The following is a 20,680-nucleotide window of genomic DNA, read 5'->3' on the forward strand; positions in this document are numbered from 1 at the left end:
CTCAAATACTAATTCATTTTGCTGCTGAGATAAGGTATACAATAAAAGAAAAATAATAGAAAAACACTTTAATAGAATATTTTACAAAGCATTTTAGAGCTTAAATTTCTCTACTTCCCATTATACATTTCACAAATAGGAAAACTGAGGCCAAGAATTTCGGGACAGCCACAAATCTATGTAGTGATAGAACCTATAATTTGATCTCCTTCAGGACAGGAACCATGTTTCATTCCCCTTTCTTATAAGCATGCTGCTAATTACATAACAGATATTTTTAAAATGTGCTAAATTGGATTCAGTGAACTAGTACAAGAAACAGCCTGCTATCTCCCAGTCACTAACCAACGAGCCCAGAAAACACAAAAATACTCATGTACAATTGTATTTTGTTATATTATGTATTTATTTTTCTATATATCTTTATATTTAAATTATCATCTGGATAGTATTGGAGAAATATGATATGCAGGTGAAATTAGAGAAAGATAGACTGAGAGTTGATAATGTTTTATGAGTGATTTTTCAGTGCTTCAAGAAGTTAAAAGTTTGATTATACTACTCTTTTTAAAAATTTCACTTAAAATCTAGTTTTCTTTTTTATTATAAAGTCATATCACTAATGCCACTCTTATGCCTGTTATCTATAATTAAGGTTATTTTGCCTCTCACAAGTGAATTCAAGATAGAGGGGTGGGAATAGAGGAGATTTTTCTTGAGGTAATTGGGTAAGATTTTGAAGACAAAAGGAGGGATATTAAAGAGTTTGAAATGTACCAAGTGAGAAAGAAATTGCCTAGAATGAAATCAATTGAACATTGAAACCAAAATAAAAGTGAGAATCTTCCAAAAGTAGAAATGGAAAGGTACTTTGGATTATATAGGACTTCAGGTGTGTATAGAACTTACTGCTCAAGCCACTCTTGAACATAGTAAAGTGGGGATTGAAGGCCCTCTATAGAATATTGGTTGGGGGTGAAATAGGGATGAGAGTGAAGCATGGTATGGGAAGCGGTGTGCAACCCCAATTGTTTTTATGATAGTTAAATCCAGGTTCCATACTGTTGTTTAAACTTACAAATACTTGGATGATGAGTTGAAGTAGGCTCCTATATTAGTTCTTCTGGCATAGTCTATCTAAAATACATGTATTTCAATAGTTATCTTCCCAGTCTAATTTTGCATTTATGTCTTAGGGGTATAAATGGGTTGGTGATGGAAATAATATGTTTTTTTGTTTGTTTGTTTTTTGTTTTAATGTTAGTGTTTTTACAAGTTGAAAGCCAGAATTTACATGCTGTGGCAAAACCCTGCACATCTTAAAATGTTTCTTGGGAACTCTTTATAACCCCATTTGATCATCTCTCTGTGTGTGTATGCATGTACATGTACACGCATACATATATATACACACAAACATAAATATACATGTGTGTAGAGAGAGGGAGAAGGAAAGGAAGGAAGGAAGGAAGGATGGAAGGAAGGAAGGAAGGAAGGAAGGAAGGAAGGAAGGAAGGAAGGAAGGAAGGAAGGAAGGAAGGAAGGAAGGAAGGAAGGAAGGAAGGAAGGAAGGAAGGAAGGAAAGAAAGAGAATGAGACTGGGGAAGAGAGAGAGAGGGAAGGAGAGAGATAGTGGAGTGTTTTCCATTTCCTTCTCCAGCTCATTTCATAGATGAGGAACCTGAGGCAAACAGGGTGAAGTAATTTGCCCAAGTTTACACAAGTAATAAATGTCTGAAGTTAGATTTGAATGCAGAAACATGCCTTCCTGATTTCAGGCTTGGCATTCTATCTTCTGTGCTATCCAGTTGTCAAAAGGTTTCTAACCTCTAATGTTTTAGAAAACATTATTATAATATGATTCTGAGGTCAATGTCAAAGCTCTGTTGGAGGGCAGCTCAATTTAAATTTTGTCTTTAGTCTCCTTTATGGTGAATGTGAATCTCTGTATAGATTCATGAAGAGGTATCCTGGAGGGGATTCTAATGGCATGAGACTCTAACTCACCAGATCCTAGTTAGGTTTTCTAATGCCTGGAGCTTTCCCAGGAAAGTATAGAGAACAGTCAGGTTCATCTACTCTGATTCAATCCTTTCTATTTCAGGAAGTAGGACATTCCATTTCTTACTTTTGGGTATTTCCTCTGTCCCCCAAATTTGGAGTGTTCTTCACTCCATTACTTCTCTGTCTTCTTGGAAATTCAATTAAGATCCCATCTTTTACAGGAAACTTTTACCAAACTCTTATTAATTCTATAATCTCTCATCTGTTCTATTTATTTTCTATTTATACTGGATATAGTTTGTACACTTTTACTTGCTCAGTTTCTTTCCCATTAGATTGTGAATTCAAGAACAGGAACTGTCTTTTGCTTGTGTTCAGATCCCTAGCATTTGTCAAACACACAATGTTAGCATTTAATGTCTAGCATACAATGGCACTTAAATGTTTTTTGGTTGATTTATGTCATACAAAAAAGAATCAATATTTCTCCTTATTCTATGTATTACTTAATTTTCCCCTGATCTGACTTATGCAGATACTTTTAAGTGAATAATGTCTGATAATTCCTTCTCCAAACTATTGTGATAATTTCCATGTTTATTTGAAGAATGAGATATGTGTAACTCAAACATTTTGATCATACTGTTCCCTCCATCTGCAATAACTTCTCTGCTATAACTATTTGATCACTATCCATACATTTTCTAAAGCTTATACAATGATATGATATGGTAGATTATAGTTAGTAATATATGTAGCAAAAGATGTAGAGTTGAAAGGGATTTTAGAAGTTGCTGATATATGCCATTACTTACAGATGAGGGAATTGGGAGTCAGAAAGCCTAAATGATTTGTGCAGGATCATACAGAGATATTAAACATGAGAGGTGAGGGTTTAACCTGACCCTCTGATTACAAAGCCAAGGCATTTTCACTATAACATGATAATTCATATTAGACTATAAGACTCCATGATAATAGATAGACTTATTCTATGTGCGTATCTCTCAAAGAACTCCGTTTATAATGAGAAGTTAAATATTTATTGACTTGAATTCTGCAAATAGCTTCGCTTTTTGTTTTTTTGTTTTTGTTTTTGCTGCAACTGGGTATTTGAAAGACACTATCTTCTTCTTCCCCTCGTAAGACTTTATATTTTATTTTTATTTCAAATACAAAGAATCACACCATCAAAGAATCAATATTTCACCTCAGTATGTGACTCATCACTTATTCTTCCCTCATTAAAAAATGCCTCATTGTAGATGATGTCTTTTTTATTTGAGCTTGCTCATCAACCAGAAGTCACATTTTGAAATCATCTAAAACTAAAAGGATGCCATGGAACTTCAAACTTATCAGGCCAAAGTCCATCCAGACTTGCAGAATACTTGTTGGTTGACTGAATTATTGTTTTAATATTACATATAACAGAATAAAATTTATGTTCTGTGGAACTGGCCCAAGCATAAGTTATGTGATTTCGCACATTCTCTTTCATGCATTCAGAAAATGTAACATGATTGATTTCATATATTTACAAAAAGGAGATCACATCAAAATGCATTTTGTTCTTACTTATTGTGACTACCCTACCAAACTGCACACATGTAGACAAAAGTAATATGTTTTTAAGAAGTCTAATCTGAAAGGTAGATTTGTTCTTCTATGTCTATAACACTCTTTATATGCTGCTAAAATATTTTATGGAGATTCACAAAAAAATAAGATTAGGACAATAAATTTGATCTTTAGTTCATGTGTGTATGAGAGAGGGAAGCATATATAGGTACATAGAAGAAAATATATTTAAAGACATTCCACCAAAAAGAAAATTCAGGAAAAGTGACAAAATATTGTGTGTACATTCTGTGATTTTTGTGTTGTTCACATTAAAAGTCAAACTAAAAATTACTTTGGGAATTTCTCATAGCCTAAATAGCAGTGAACAGTGATTGAGATAGTTAAATAAATCCCTTTCTTTTACCATGAGAGAAATAACTTTACATAAATCTTTAGGATCACATTACATTCAAATTCAACTTGACTGATTTTTGAATGAGAAATACCACTTTAAAAGCAAATTCTTTCATCCTAGAGAGTATATAAACAGCCAAAAGAACAGGAAAGGAAAAATGTATTGTCTCAATGCATGCTTGAATGAATAAATCTTTTGCAGATTACTAATAGTCAATAACATTATTTGGAAGATTTGGAGGTAATCTGGTTTGCATTAAACATATTTACACTTTAAAATGCCTCATGAATTAAGTAAAGTTTTACTACAAACAGATGCTAAGGAATATGAAAATATCAAGTGATTTTTGTAGGAAGACAATTATTATCTTTTGAGTTTAATTGGCCAGGTTTTCAGGGAAAAAATGTCTTCTTTTTTCCAGAGAGCACAGACAGACGAATTGGAAAAAATTGAAAAGCATGGCAGATCATGCAAAGAAAAAGAAAATGCCAAGTCTTTGGACAAACCTGAACAGTAAGCATGCTTCTTATAGCCAAAGAAGAATCATCCAGAAGATGTATGGGTTATTTCCATTAGGAAAGTGCAGTATCTTAAGTACTTAATTGTTAGGAATGATGTAAAACTAAAAATCTGTTTATGTGAATTATATATTCCCTCTTCATTTGACTCTTTTTCTTCAGGTTCCTTTATGAATTATCACTAATACCCAACTTTTCAGAGAGAGTCTTTTGCATCCTGTTCCAGTCAACATTTTCAGAAAGTATTTGTTCTATTCGCCGCAAACTTGAACTACTCCAGAAGTTGTGTGAGGTGGGTTCTGGTCCAGAGAAAGCTGGAGCTAGATTTCTGATATTTAATCTCACTCAGTCATGTTCATATTTCAAAAGTTTTCTTTTTTATTTACTTTAAGTCTTCATTAAATATGAAGGATCACAGTCCTGCCGAATGGAACATTTTATGATGGTGCTTCCAGATCAAAGCACATGTTCAGATTGGCTTTCAGGGCTTCACTGCAGCATCATAAGATTCCTGCCAATGCACATCAGCCTCTAGAGAATACTGCGCCTTCTGCTGCTGCCAAAGCAAAATCTTCACTTTGTAGAGGCTTTCATACATCCGACAACCAAATGAATGCCATTTGAGTGCATTTTGTTTGCTTTCTTTGATTTTTGGAAGGGTCTGCTCAACAAATTGCTAATAATTAGTCCACCCCAATGATTTGAAGACAAGAGTATAGCTGAATTTGAGACTAAAATGCTTTCTTTAAGTTGGAGTAATAATACTCTGCATAAATTGTCAATATCAAAAATTTTTAAAGTTTAGGGACAGCAATACCATTTTTCTCCTATTATTAAAAATATATATATATAAAAAGATGAGCTGAGTATAAATAATACAAAGTTAATCCTAACTTAATGCTTTGGAAGAAACAAGTGTGAAATATATGGGATAAATTTAATCTCTATAAAGTGTATTTCTTTATGTCAACATTTTTTTAGTATTAGTTTTGATGCCAGATTACTTGGGTTGTAAGGAGGTATGTAAATTTAGAATAGCTACAAAGAACTTCTCTTGAAATAATCTTTGTTTCAAAGTATTCCTTTTTCTAGCCCTTTTTAGTTTAAAAAAGAATAGGAGACATGGTATCAGATGCTTATTTTGAGAGACAGGGGTCTCTCCAATGCCCCCTTTGGCTCACTTGTGAAATGTATGTTAGAATGTATTATTTTAGTTGGTATGATTTTATTTTCTTTCTGTGGTTTAAGGCTTTTCTCCCTTTGTTTATGTCTATGTAAATGTAACTTCTGTGTGTTTTGTGACTTTAATAAGCATTTTAGACATTTTCTAATGAACTATAAATTGTAAATAGAAATAATGATAAATGGATGTAACCTAAAATGTTAGTGAATATATTGGACGCTTGGCATATTATGTGATGACAACTCTTGTAAAAATTGATAAATGTTATACAAAATTTTAATTAAGAAAAATTGTTCTTTATCCTATTTTGCAGACATTGAAAAATGGGTCAGGGGTTATGCAGGTTCTAGGTCTGGTTCTTGCCTTTGGTAATTACATGAATGGTGGGAACAAGACTCGGGGACAGGCAGATGGTTTTGGATTAGACATTCTTCCAAAGCTGAAAGATGTCAAAAGCAGTGTAAGTATTTTTATGACTGACTATAGGATCACTAGAAGATGAAATAATTTTTTTTTTAGTAATAAGGAGTTTGAATATGTGTCCTATGTAATAATTGTTTCTTTATACCTTAAAGCCAAATTATATCTAAGTTAAAGAACTGTTCATTTTTGTGTGTATGTGTGTTGAGTATTAGAATGTTTCCTTAAATAAATAACCATTAATCCTATGTCCTCTTTGATGACTATGAATCCAACTAGAACTACAAATTTCCTTCTTGATTTCATGACCAATTATGTTTATGCAAAGACCAGTTGAACTATGGGAAATTTTTCTATATCAGAAATCTGAGGGATTTCTACTTTTCCCTAAGATAAAATAGCCTCTAGCAGAATGTTTGTTTGTTTGTTTGTTTTTCTTATTTAAATTAATTATTTAGATTTAGTCCAAGAGACTCAAGTACTTAAAAATTTAGGAAGAGTCTATAATATCTTTCTAAAGGAAGTGAAATATTTGACTGAAATTAAAAAAAATATATCTAGCTACATTAATATAATTATATCTTTTTGATACTTGATGAGAATAGATGATCTCTCAAATGTTTCTAGTTCAAAATCTTATGAATCATTAAATTTAATCACTAGATTTTTGTGGGGTTTTTTTGGTATATCTCCTTAGAGAATGTTAGAATAACACAATTATATCTACTACTTCTATTTATAGATAACTTTTATGCCATACTTTAAAGTTTGCTAAGTATTTTATTTACATACAAGGTATCCCAAAATTCTTACTTCAACTTTAAGTTATTAAATCCACCTTATTAAGTTATAAAGTTGTTAGAGATACTTGTGACTCTAGGAATGAATGCCTCTTAGATTTCTTCAGCTTGGGATTCTTCATGGAAAGGGGACAATAATATACCAAAAAGAATTGTTCTAAGAATTAATGAGATTATACAAAATGTCACAAAAATCTTGATATCATTTTAATTATTAAAGTTTAAAATAAAATTTAAGTTATTAAAAATTAAAAGTGCATGAAGATTATTGGAACACCTTTTGCAATTTCACATAATTAAAGTTTAAAATAAGTTTTAAGTTATTAAAGTTTAAAACTTCAAGAAGTTATTGAAACATCTTATCTCACATGATCCTTATAACAATATCATGTGAAAGATTATTATCCTTATTTCATGAAGGAGCCTAGACTCAGAAAGGTTAAGTGGCATTCCCAGAGTTACACAGTTAGAAAGTATTTGAGAAAATATTTGAATCTGGCTCTTTCTAATTCTAAAACACTCTCATAGGATTATATAGATTACTATGAACACCAAGCCTCTAGTAAATATATTGTTGACTCATTTCAATCTAACTAGTAAGTTCATGTTAATAGAGTTAGTAGAACCACAAACCAAAAATTAAAAGTGATCACTTAAAAGCAGATTTTTAGATTTTATTTTTAATTAATAGGTCTCGATTAGGAAATCAAAGTACTAGGGGGTATATGAAGAGAGAAGGATATGAATTAAAACAAAAATAAAAACCAGCAACCACTGGCTATAATCATAACAATTAGAAAATCCAGGAGCATATGCATTATATCTCAGGAGGTTTAGTTTAAAGTAGATAAAACTCAAAATGTCAGTCATAATTTTATATCGCATGGTTTTGATTCAAATGTGGTAGCAATAATGAGCAATGCATACAATTTCTAGAGCCAAATCAATTCCTAGATGAATCTCTGACAGAAAAGCAAAAGAAAAGTGGCCTGTTAAGCCTGAGATTAGAACTCATCATACATAATTCATTATGCTAATGAATTTTAAATTCCTTAAAGTATGCCAACATTGGGTGATTTACATCATAATTTATTATCTAAAATGATTGCTATAAAGCAAAAATGATTTTTAATTATTTTATTCTTTTTTTGAGGGGTTTCTCTTAAATGTGAACTGAGTCTCCAACTTACAGGTGGTTAAATAGCTTGCACAGCTATTCATAAAGCCCTGTCAATTCTAAATTCTTTCAATTAAGACAGAAATCATACATTTCATCATTAAAGATTAGCTTTCCTCTAAAGAATTATGTGTGTGACTAAATTAAATAAAGTATTTTTATTTTTTAATTATTTTAATTATTATATAACACAATAAATTAATAATATCAATAAAAGTAATAATAAAAGATAATTAAATAAATAGACAAAAAGCTAGTAACTAAAGAAGCAAACAAACAAAAACAGGATAATTTTTATGTTTTATACACTCCTCTTAACCAATTCTGATACTGGTCTGATAAAAGGAAGAATAATGTTAAGTAGATGAGACAGTTAAGTATCTTAGGTACAGAAAGACAATCTGTCTTATAGAATTTCACTTTTCATTTAAAATGTCATCATATATATGATGATGTCTAGGATTTTAATAGGGAATAAAATTTAAACCTCCTTTATTCATTTTGATCTTTCTGCCTAGGACAATAGCCGGAGTCTTTTATCGTATATCGTTTCATATTATCTTCGAAATTTCGATCAGGTAAGTAATTGTAAATTCTATGTACCCAGCCAAATTTACTTCATTTACTCAATGAAAACTGAGTGGTATCCTAATATATGTATGTCCTTTTTCTTTCTTTTTATGCTTGTGGATGATTATTCTTCCCCCCCCCCTCCCCGAGGTAATTGGTGTTAAGTGAGTTGTCCAAGAATAGCTATTATTAGCTATTAATTAAGTGTCTGAGTATTAAGTTTTAAGTGTCTGAGGCCGGATTTGAATTCAGGTCCTCCTGACTTCAGAGCTGGTGCTGGATTGTTCTTCTTTCAAAAAACAACAAACAAGCAAAAAAAAAAAAAAAAAAAAAAAAAAAAAAAAAAAAAAAAAGCATTATTCCCCTTGTTTCACAGGATGCTGGAAAAGAACAATGTGTTTTTCCACTGCCAGAACCCCAGGACCTCTTTCAAGCCTCCCAGATGAAGTTTGAAGACTTTCAGAAAGATCTTCGAAAACTGAAGAAAGATTTGAGAGGTAACAGAATACAATGAAGTCTGATAATCCATTTATATAATTTCCCTATGCTGATGAACAAATGAAACCTTTTCAATGTGAATTAAATGTATTAATTTTTGCGTAGAATGTATTCATTTTTGTGTAGCTTTTGCTTTGGGTAGTTTAATTAATACTTCTGTGACAAAGAAAATATTTAACCATTATGCTTACTCTTTTCTGTTTCTAAAACAAAAACAAAACCAAGAAATATTGGTATTCCACAAAATACTTCTTGAATATAATCTGCAATGTATGGATGGAATGACATTTCTTCAGTGTTTTTTATGATCTTGTTTTCATTGACATGGTCAACACTATGACATCTCCTTGGGGTTTTACATTGCATTAACTTCCTCATACATCTTATAAATATTTGTTCCTTTCCTAACTCTCAGAATTTGTGGCTTCTGAATTATGTGACTTTTTCCTCTATGCATTCAGTGAAAAAAAAAAAAAAAGCCCTGTAGGTGATGCACTGTTGCAGATAGACCAAGCAGGTAGCTAAGGAGAGGCTTTTTCCCTGAAGAAACTTTCAAAAACCAAAATAAAGCAGTTAAACAATATTTCTAGATATCCTAGGGGAAATATTTCCTTTTATGGTACTTTTAGCTCTTTGAAATTATATAGACATTACTGAAGTGTTGTTGGAATCATAATGAAGATTCATGATTTCAATATGGAGCCAGATTTGGATTCACAATTCAAATATCAGGAACAAGATTTCAAAGCTAAAGTTATTGATGATTTGATAACAGAGCTGTATGTTTATCTCAATAACAGATGACTTAATATGCTGTTTTCAGAGTAGACATTGATTTCTTATTAAATCAGTTACTTAAATTACCATACTCTGAAAGTTCTTTCCCTCCCCCCCATTAAGTTTTTATGTACTGAAATACTTCAAGGATGAGCAATCACATTAGTATAAGTATTCATATTTGATTGAGTGGACATATTGAGAACTCAGTATGATTAGACATACTGCTAAGCACAAGATATACAAAGGCCAAAAACAAAAGCATTCCTTGCTCTCAAAAATCTATCAATATTCTAATATAAACATAATTATAATATTTAACATTTTATAGTGCCTTAAAGTTTGAAAAGCACTTTAACAAGATTTCCTTTAATCTTCACAACAACCCTAGAAGGTAACTACTATTATTAGTTCCTTTTTATAGGTAAAGAAATGGAGATTGATTAAGGGATTTGCCCAGAGTTAGACAACTAGCAAGTATCTGATGCAGAATTTGAACAGAAGTTATCCTTATTTCAGGTATAGCTCTATCCATTGCTTCATCTCAAACATCTCAAACAATAGAGGAGTTTTGACCAAACACATAAATACACAATATTTTCAGGGAAGAGAGAGGCTCTAACAATTACAGGGATCAATTACCATAGCAGGGTTAGCACTTGTCACCTCTCTCCCCCTGGATTATTGAAAGCCTTTTTTAGGGACAGCCAGGTGGCACAGTGGTTAGAGCCTCAGTACTGAAGTCAGGACCTGAGTTCAAATTTGATCTCAGATACTTAACACTTCCTAGCTATGTGACCCTGGACAAGTCACTAATCCCCAATTGCCTCAGGGGAAAAAAAAGAAAGGAAAAGAAATATGAGCAGAAGCCCTAAGATCCAATACAAACTTTTTATTTATCAAGCATTAATAAGAGATTCTCCTTTACCAGACACTTTTCTAAATACTGAATGTTACCACGAGATTGTATGACTTCAATTTGCTTATGTGGCCTTATTCAGAATTACTTTTTTTGGAAGAAGTATAGCAAAATTAGACTATTTCTTGGGTTTTGATTTCATCTGTAATCCCCTATCTTCTTGCTTTTGAATGGACTGCCCTGTCAATTCTAAGTAGCATCTTTTCACTTTATCTCTACCTATTTTTCCAAAGTCCAAATCAATTGTTACTTCTTCCAAGAAATCTTCTGGAATTTTTCCCTATTCCTTCCCTAAGCTCCAAGTGAACCAGTATTCCTAAAAATTATTAAAATATTTTCTATCTTATTTTATTCCATTTTGCAGATATATTATGTATCCCAAAATTGATTACAAAGTCTTAGACGAAAAGAAAACTAAGCTATTCCATTTTCAACTTTTGCATTTTCAGCAGAAAGAATGCTATGTACAATAAATGTTGCCTGATTTTTTTTAATTGAGCTGACACTTGACAGAATTATAAAATGAATAACACAATATGAGGAAGCTATTTAAGTTTTAATGTAGCACAAGATTCATTATCTTTCTTGACAACCATATCATATAGGGTTCACCCAGAATGCATTTAGGTCACTACAAAAGCCTAAATCTTTTCCTTTGGGTAAGATTTGCCACCTCATCTTATTTCTTATACTTCTTTTCTTGTTTAATTGCTATCTTGAAATGAGATGTAAGATTTTAAATTTTGCCAAACATTAATCTCAAAAATAAATTTTGAATCCAGTGCCTGCTGAACTTAATAGCTACATAATAAATGTTAATTGATTGTGATTGATTGAATCTTGATCTCATTATCTAATCTGTTAACTATACTCCCAAATGTTGTCATTAGAAAACTCAATAAGCCTGACATATATAGCTTCAAAAATAAGTGGCAAAAAGATTAAGTGGCAAAAGACCATGGGCAGACGTTACCTCCCAGCTGCTTACCTCAGCAGGGGTCAACTGGTTTCTCACCTTCACCAGGTTTTCGAATGTCTCAGCTCTGATTATCCTAATCAGAGAGCTACCTTTTTAGAAGTTCCACCACAGAGCACCCAAGTCACTTAAGTATGCAGCAAGAGGTCTTTATTCTAACTCTTTACATAGTATTCCCTAACATTCCCTCTAGCCTGCCCTCCAGAGTTCTCCTGGAGTTCCCCTCTTTCTTCCTGGGAGTTAGCTCAAGTTCCCTCGAGTTCCCTTGAGTTCTTCCCCCCCCCTTCTGCAATCTCCTTTTTATAGTCCCCTGGTCACATGACTGAGAGTCCAGGAGTTTGAGCATGATCAGCAAGAGCAAGGAAGCTTTTCCTCTTTAATGAAGCTTACTCAATACCTTTATGTCCTGTTATCAGGCTCAGGCAGAATAAGCCTCGGAGTGCCTCTTAGACTCTGCCCTTGAGATCTGCCCCTGACCATAACAGGCAGATACTTAGGAAACTATGCTACAGATATTCTTCCAAGTAGACTTCACCTATTTTTTAATAGATATATGCATGGATAAATTTTACAACATTGACAATTGCCAAACCTTTTGTTCAAATTTTCCCCCTTCCCCCCCCCCCCCAGATGGCAGGTTGACCAATACATGTTAAATATGATAGAGTATAAATTAAATACAATATATGTATACATGACCAAAGAGTTGTTTTGCTGTACAAAAAGAATCAGACTTTGAAATAGTGTACAATAAACCTGTGAAGGAAATCCAAAATTAAGCAGACAAAATTAGAGGGATTGGAAATTCTGTAATCATCTCCTAGATAATCATCTCCTAGAGTTCTTTTGCTGGGTGTAGCTGGTTCAATTCATTACTGCTCTATTGGAACTGACTTGGTTCATCTCATTTTTGAAAATGGCTACATCCATCAGAATTGATCATCATATAGTATTGTTGAAGTATACAATGGTTTCCTGTTCCTGCTCATTTCACTCAGCATCAGTTCATGTAAATTTCTCCAGGCCTTTCTGAAATCATCCTGTTGTAGACTTCACCTATTAACAGTTAGTGTTTAGGTCTATCTATTTAACCAGATATGGTGGAATAACAGATCTATATTATTTCTAATCATCTTCTCCATAAGACACCATGAGATACTGTCAAATTTTTTGTTGAAATTAAGGTAAACGTTATCCAAATGACCCTGATATGTTTATCTCACCATTCTGTCACAGAAGAAAGTCATGAGTTTGAAATAATTTGTTCTTAATGAAACTCTACTTATTGACTTCTTGCTATATCCATTTTATTTTCCCCAAGGATAAAAGTCAGGCTCATTGATTTATAGTTTACAAGCTCTATTCTCTTCTTCTCCTTATTTAAACAAACAAACTGAGGCAATATTTGACTTATCCAGTTTCAGCAGTACTTGCTTTCCATTTTCTGTAATCATCCAAAATCATCCACAGGAATCAAGTCTGACAATTTATTCATTACCATGGGATGTGCTTTCATGTGCCTGAGCTCAACTGAACTTATCAAGAGCAGTTAAATGTCTTACTATCACCTTAGTTAGCCTGGGTTTCTATTCCCAATTAGTCATTTTTTTTTCTTGTAGTCTTTCTAGTCCAAAGATTATTCTCTGTAGTAGAGAAAATAAAAGCAAAAAAATTGGCCAAGCAATTCTACCTTCTTTATTTCTTCAATTATCATCCTATCTTACCACAAGGTACAATGTTATCCTTTTTGCTGATTTTTCTCAAGGGAAAAAAAAAACTTTAAAAAATTCATTTCATAGCTTTTTGAAATTTTGAATATAATTTGCTTAAAATAGTAACTGCATTAGAGAAAATTTTATCAGAATATAATAATAATAATAACAAACATATTTATATAACTAAAGATTTGACCTTTGGCTATATGTTTTTTTTTTTGCCTTAATTGCAAATTATGACTTATCTTTTCATGTATTAGAGGCTATGTAAATTCTTTCTTTGGAATAGATTTAACTAAATTGCATATATATCTCATATTCTTGAGAAGTAAATTTTATTTTAAGATAATTAGACAGAAATTATAGTAAAAGATATATGCAGATTGTAAGGACACAGTATGTGATTTTGAATCACATTATCTCAAATTGAGAATTTTTTCTGTTTTCTGTAGAAATGGATTGTTTTATTCAAAGGTTGGAACCCCAAGGATTAATGTGCTATGTATACAACATTTTAAAAAAGGGAATACTGAAGCACAGTTTAGGATTTTATTAATGGGTCCATTGCTTTTGTCTCCTACAATTGCCTCCAGGTTTCATAACTCTCTGGGGCACTCAGTCTTGTCTTTCTGAATTCAGTGACATATAGTTTCTTAAGCAACCTGATCTGCTTTTGATCTCTTCTGACTGTCAGCAGTCCTTCATGATGCAGTCATGTCAAGTGATGACTTCTGTACTAGTATCATTCTAGGATAGAAATTATAGTACTTGCCACATGAGTTAAATTAATTCAACATGTACAGAGAGTCAAGTAATTATATTACCGGAACTAGGCATGGAAATTTTTGTAAAAATTCTTCCTTAGTTGGCTTATATGTATGTTTTGGTTCCATTAATTGTACCATTTTCTATTAAAGATATAGTTGCATTCATAACATATCTAATAAAAGTATTTTTGATAGATTTCAAGGAAATATTTACTTATAATTAAGATCTTTTGCTGAACTCCAAAACATTCTGGCAAAGGAAAACAAAATATTACCATAAATGACTAAAATTAAACTATTAAGTGATAAAATGTAAGAAATATGTATCTGACATCTAGACAAACCTTCCACATTTTATAGATGAAATAGAAAAGAACCAAGAGGTAGAAGACCTGCTCAAAGTCTTGGCTGGTGTTTCTTAATAGAACAACCAGAACCAGACCTCAGATTCCCAGAACTTTTTCTATTGTGTCATGTAATTTTGTTCTTCAACATCATATCCACTAAAACTGATGTCAAGGAGTGTTCTCAAAATTACTTTTTTTGATTGTTGCAAAAAAAAAAAAAAAAAAAAAAAAGCACTGTATCATATTGTGTGCATTAGTCCAGAAATATAATGATGTTAATGAGCAAGGTCATTTTTGATATTAATCTCAATTTTTTATTTATATATCTTATTTCTACATACATATCCTACTTCAACTCTAAACTTGTCTGATATGTGATTTGAGTTTTCTATAAGGAATAAATCTATAAAACACTTCTTAATCTTCTAAAGTGTAATTCTGGTTGGACTGCATTTATGTTATATAAATTGCAATTTTGATTTAAAGTAGAAACTCATTTGCCAGATATAATGTGGAAGGAAGGGGAAGATTATGAACAGTATTACTTCATGAAACAATGAGGATATGGATCTACAGGAAAGCTTGGCATCAATTAAACCAGATCATCCCAAGAGCATTGAAAGATGACATTTGAATGACGACAGCAAACAGATGAAAAAATGGAAACAATCTGTCAACATTTCTATTTTCTTCAATGACAGTGGAGCCACCACATTTGGATTCTGACACCTCTGTCCTCAATGTGCTACATGTGGAAGTGGAAATGAAAAGAGAGAACAGAAAGCCTGGAAGAGCAGCTGGAATGGACTGAGTATGTACAGATGACACCCATGCTAGGGGTGACACAAGCCTGAGAGCATTGATGAAATGATTCACAAGATAGGTGAAAGAGGGGAAGATTCCAATCAATGGGGAAACAATCAAACAATTTTACCTACCCCTGAAAAAAAAAAGTTGATCAAGACAACATCAACCACTCATTTGCCTATTTTTCTCATCTCTAGAAAAAAAATTAAGGAAGGTATAATTCATTTCAATTTAATAAGTATTTATTGAGTTAGCTAGACAATACAGCGTAAACAGAGATTTAGGAAGACCATAGTTCAAATTGTGCTTCAGAAACTTTGTGATGTTAAACAAGTCATCTGACCTTTTCCAATCTGTTTCCACATCTGTAAAATGGAATAATCATACCACCTGTCTCACAGAGTTGTCATGAAGATCAAATGAGTTAAAATGTATATAACTAAAGCATGTTTCAAACATTTAATTTCTATATAAGTGCTAGTTATTCACAACAAGCTGATTGAAAAACATCTACTCTGTGATATATACTGTGCTAAGTGGGGAAGGATCCAAAGACAAAAGTGAAACAAGTCCCTTTTCTTAAGAATCTTGCATTCTACTGGAAGAATTTATATTCCATAATTTCAAGGATATCCTTAATGAGGATTTATGTGGGGCAGTAAATAGAATGTTTGACCTAGAATCAAGAAGTTAATTCAAGTCCAGTCTCAGATATTTAATAGATGTTTGATCCTGGCTAAGTCACTTAATTGTCTTAGTTCCCACTTCTATAAAATGAGAATTATGTGAGGATAAAGTTATATAATTGCATAAAGTTATTTGCAATGCCTTATAAGATTGGCTATTAGTTCTAATACTACTAGTACTTCTCTTCCTCCTCCTCATGGCCAAATAATTTACTTAATAAGATATTCTCTTTTTTCAGTAATTTCTTTTGAGAGGCAGCATGGGGTTAGTAAATAGAAAATTAGCTTTAGAAGTATGATGATCTAGTTCCTGTTTCGCTTCTGACACATACTGGTTGTTCAAGTCCTCCTTCTGACATACACTGGATATATTTCCTTTGTCAAAACAGTTTACTCCATAGTGTCCTACTCAATTCACTAAGATGATAAAATGACTGTTTAAAGAGGCACCTTCATGACACAGTAAATAAGACTATCAGAACTGAAGTTAAGAAGATCTGAGTTCAAATTCAATCACAGATACAGACTCTGAGAAGGTCACTTAATATGTTTACTTCAGTTCCCTCAAATGGTAAAATGGGGATAATAATGGCATTTACATTATTGTTGTAAGAATCAAATCAGATCATATTTATTTTTTAAAAAGTACTTAGCACAGTGTTTAGAACATAATAGGCACTATACATATATGTATATATGCGTATATGTGTATATATATATATATATATATACACATGCACATACACATATATTCATTTTTCTTTCCTTTTTTCCCTTTTCTCATTACAAGTAGTTATTGTTGAGCAGAATGCTCATATCAAGGTTTTTTGACCAGAAACACTCCTGGGATTTTGGTGTGGCTAAGATCATCCAGAGGGTGAGTGCAAAGTATTGTTCAGGCATCAGTTGCTTGCTGAGTCTTAGCTCTCGAAAATAGGGTATCTCCTAATATTTTGACATTTCCCAATTTTGGCCAAAGAGCAGTTCTGAAAGAACCCTTATCCTTATGACCAATAAAAAACAGGAGGTCATAATGCAAGAGAGGCCAGTTGGGTTAGAATGAGATGTTGCTAACGGGTAAGTTCCTTGAAGGAATCTACTGGGGAACTGTGTCCTAGAATCATTGCTAGCCATTGTTTGCTTGCAAGGAGAAAAGAGGAGACCAAGTAATGTAAGGAGAAAAACTGCCAAAACACACTTGAATCAGGCTGTTAGTTTTTGCACATAATAGAAAAGGAAAGGAAACAGAAGCAAAAACAGAAACTAGGACAGTAAACTTAGCCTTCATCTGGAACCTTAGGAGAGATCTTTCATTTGGTTGTCAGCTGTCTATAAACCTTGAAGCCCCTAGACCCACCCACTCAAGATCAAGGGCCTTCTTCAGATGATCCAGCAGTTCATTCTACAAGTTTAACAGTGTTAGTCAAAAGAATATGGTAGGAAGTCTTAGAAGAAAAAAGGGTTGACCATTGTCAAAAAACTCCATGTGTCAATATTTGGACTGGGTAACATAGGCTTTTGGTTAACAATCTGTAAACAACCTGTAGAGATAGTCTAGTTACTTACCCATGCAGGACTAGATCAAAACAAAAAAATCAGTTCTTTTTTTTACAATTCTCATCTATTCAAAATTACATTAAATCAGATACAGATCGAATTACTTAGAGGTCTTACAATGGATTCCTTTTGAGAAGGAAGATCTACATGTCACCAAGTAAGCAAAAAACCTTAAAACACAAGTCATATAAAGCAATACAGTAATTACCACCAATGTTACCTAATTAATTCCCCTTGTATTCTAGTAACCCATTCTTAATATTCATTTAAGCAGTATATTTTGAGTTCCAGAGGTCTCATGTAGAGAATGTCTTTTAGAGTTTCCTAGATAATTCTGACTTAATATAGTTAAAAACAGCTACATGGCACAGTAGATAGAGCACTGGCCCCGAAATCAGGAAGACTTCAAATCAGCTTTGGACACATAATACTTCCTAAGTGCATGACCCTGGGCAAGTCATTTAACACAATTGCCTCAGAAAAAAAAAAAAAAAAGAAAGAAAGAAAGAAAAAAGAAAAGAAAAACAATCACTTAAATTTGGTTCTCAAATTTAAAAACTTCAGAGATTTTCAGTTTATATATCATTTGTTATTTCTATCTTTGCCTAAACCATTTATCTGATATGATTTGTAATTATATATATATATGCATATATATATATGCTACCAGATAAATTTGATAATTACATTTTTATAAGTTTAAGATCTGATGCTGCTAAATCTCCTTCCTTTGCATTTTTATTAGTAGTTCTTTAGGTCTTTTTGACTTTCTGTTCTTGATTTTTATTATATTGGCCTTGCCTACTTATAAATAATTTATATCTTTCCAATATTTTAGATCTGATACAGTTCTTGAGTTTGTCTTGGCAAATGCACTTCCAGGTTGTTTATATAGTTTAATTTTAAGTGGGGCATCTCTTACTATCTCTTCTTGCAGAGTTTTGTTTGTGACATCATATTATCTACAAAAAAAAGTGGTGATTTTATTACCACATTCCAAATTTTGATTGTTTTTTTTCCTTCTCTTGTTACCATGGATAGGATTTCCAATACAATATTGAATAATATTGGTGATGGGAGTGGGGCATCCTTTTTTCACACCTGATCTTACTAGAAAGGCTTATATTTTATGATTATTACAAATATTGGTTGTTGATGATTTTAGATACATATGCTTTTTATCAATTTAAGGAAAAGTCCATTCATGCCTATATTTTTAAAAACTTTTAAATAGAAATGAGTTATAATTTTTCTAAAGCTTTTTTAGCATCCATTGATATAATCATCTGATTTTATTATTATTAATATAACCAATTATATTGATAGTTTTATTTATGTTAAATCATCCCTTCATACCTGGTATAAATCCTACTAGGTCATAATGTGTAATATTTTCAATGTATTGTTGCCATATTTTAGCTAGTGTTTTACTTAGTATTTTTGCATCCATATTAATGAAATTGGTTTATCACTTTTTTTAAGTCTTCTGGTTTTTAGGTATCAGTGTTATATTTGCTTCTTGAAAAGGAATTTGACAAAATGCTTTTTTTACTAGTTATTTTAAATAATTTATTTAATATTAGAATTATTGATGTTTAAATGTTTGATATAATTCACTTATAAATCCTTCTGGTCCTGGTGCTATTTTTTTAGGAAACTCATTTATGGTCTGTTCTGCCTTTTAAAATGATAAGATTTTTTAAATGGGAGAATAATTGCATTTTCTTTGTCATCATTAATATAATTTATGTATAAAATATTTAATCCTTAATTAAAAAATTCATAATCCCATTTTGAGAACTATTACTAAAATTGTACTTACTATTACTAAATGAAATTAACTAAATTTCCACAATAGATAAAATTTGAAAGCTAATCATATACATATAGATGTGTGTAGATCAGAAAACTCATCTAATCCTACTATTTTCTCAAAATGTACTCTTCCATTTATTTAGAAAAATTTCACTTTACATCTTGGTCTTATTACCTTGTTTAATCATTTTCTCCTTAGGAGGATATTATCCTTATGTTATAATTTGGTTACAAATTTAGATTAAAATTATTAGAGTGGCATACTTGTATCCTATGGTAGTAATCCAGAGATGTTCAAGTATCAATATACTATTTAATAGTTTTATCATTGTATTCACAAAACTTCTTTTTTACAGAAATTTCCTATAAAAGGAAAAAGAGGGACATAGTGATAACATTGTCATTTTAACTTTCTTCAATCTATTTTGATAGCTGACATCCAAAAATATAATCACAGATTATTAAAAATCAGCTCAGGATTAACCAGGTTGGAATTTTATTTTTCAGAAAGGAAACAGTGCAGTGGGAAAATAGAATCTGGAAGTTTCCTACTTAGGCCATGTCATCCCCCAAACTACTTATATTCTGGGCTTTCAGACATACAGCACCTGTGTGATAATTGACTATTAATGTGTTGAAACTATGTTTCTAAATTATTATATAAACATTCAGAATTCATAATATATATTTAGCATTTCAAATGAAAATTTCTTTAATATGTATTATCTGCTTTGTAGATAAAAGTGTTATCTGCTTTACAACTAAAATTGTTAAATATTTAACAGTTTTCTAATGTCTCTTTATCACATCTTTTAAAAATCTCAATTCATGATGATTAAAATACTTTTCATCTAATAGCATTCCTATTAAAATGATCTATCAAATTTCATGATATGAGAGAATTTATAAATATAGTAATAACACAAATAATGTCATGTATCTAAAACATGTAGTAAAACTTCATATGACCTCAATTCCATTTCCAAATTATATCATATAAAAATCAATGATCTTATTACCTTTGGCACTTTACACTTTAGAATTATCAGGCATGGACAAATTGCATTCAATTAAAAAATAATAATTTAGTGTTTAGCATATGCCAACCACTATGTTAAGTACTTTATAATCATTATATAATTTTGATCTTCACAACAGCCCTGGGA

General features: G+C 31.7%; 1 protein-coding gene across 1 annotated transcript in view; it reads left to right on the plus strand.

Moving 5' to 3' along the window:
* The window catches only part of FMN2 (formin 2), a 460,904-nt gene that overhangs the window by 287,746 nt on the left and 152,478 nt on the right, over window positions 1–20,680 (plus strand). Inside the window, exons 10-14 of the mRNA XM_074262500.1 lie at window positions 4,404–4,495; window positions 4,663–4,792; window positions 5,997–6,143; window positions 8,599–8,658; window positions 9,027–9,147. Of these exons, the coding sequence (XP_074118601.1) occupies window positions 4,404–4,495; window positions 4,663–4,792; window positions 5,997–6,143; window positions 8,599–8,658; window positions 9,027–9,147 (550 nt within the window). The remainder of the gene's footprint in view (window positions 1–4,403; window positions 4,496–4,662; window positions 4,793–5,996; window positions 6,144–8,598; window positions 8,659–9,026; window positions 9,148–20,680) is intronic.

The sequence above is a fragment of the Sminthopsis crassicaudata genome, chromosome 4 (genome assembly GCF_048593235.1).
Source record: "Sminthopsis crassicaudata isolate SCR6 chromosome 4, ASM4859323v1, whole genome shotgun sequence".
Classification (NCBI taxonomy): domain Eukaryota; kingdom Metazoa; phylum Chordata; class Mammalia; order Dasyuromorphia; family Dasyuridae; genus Sminthopsis; species Sminthopsis crassicaudata.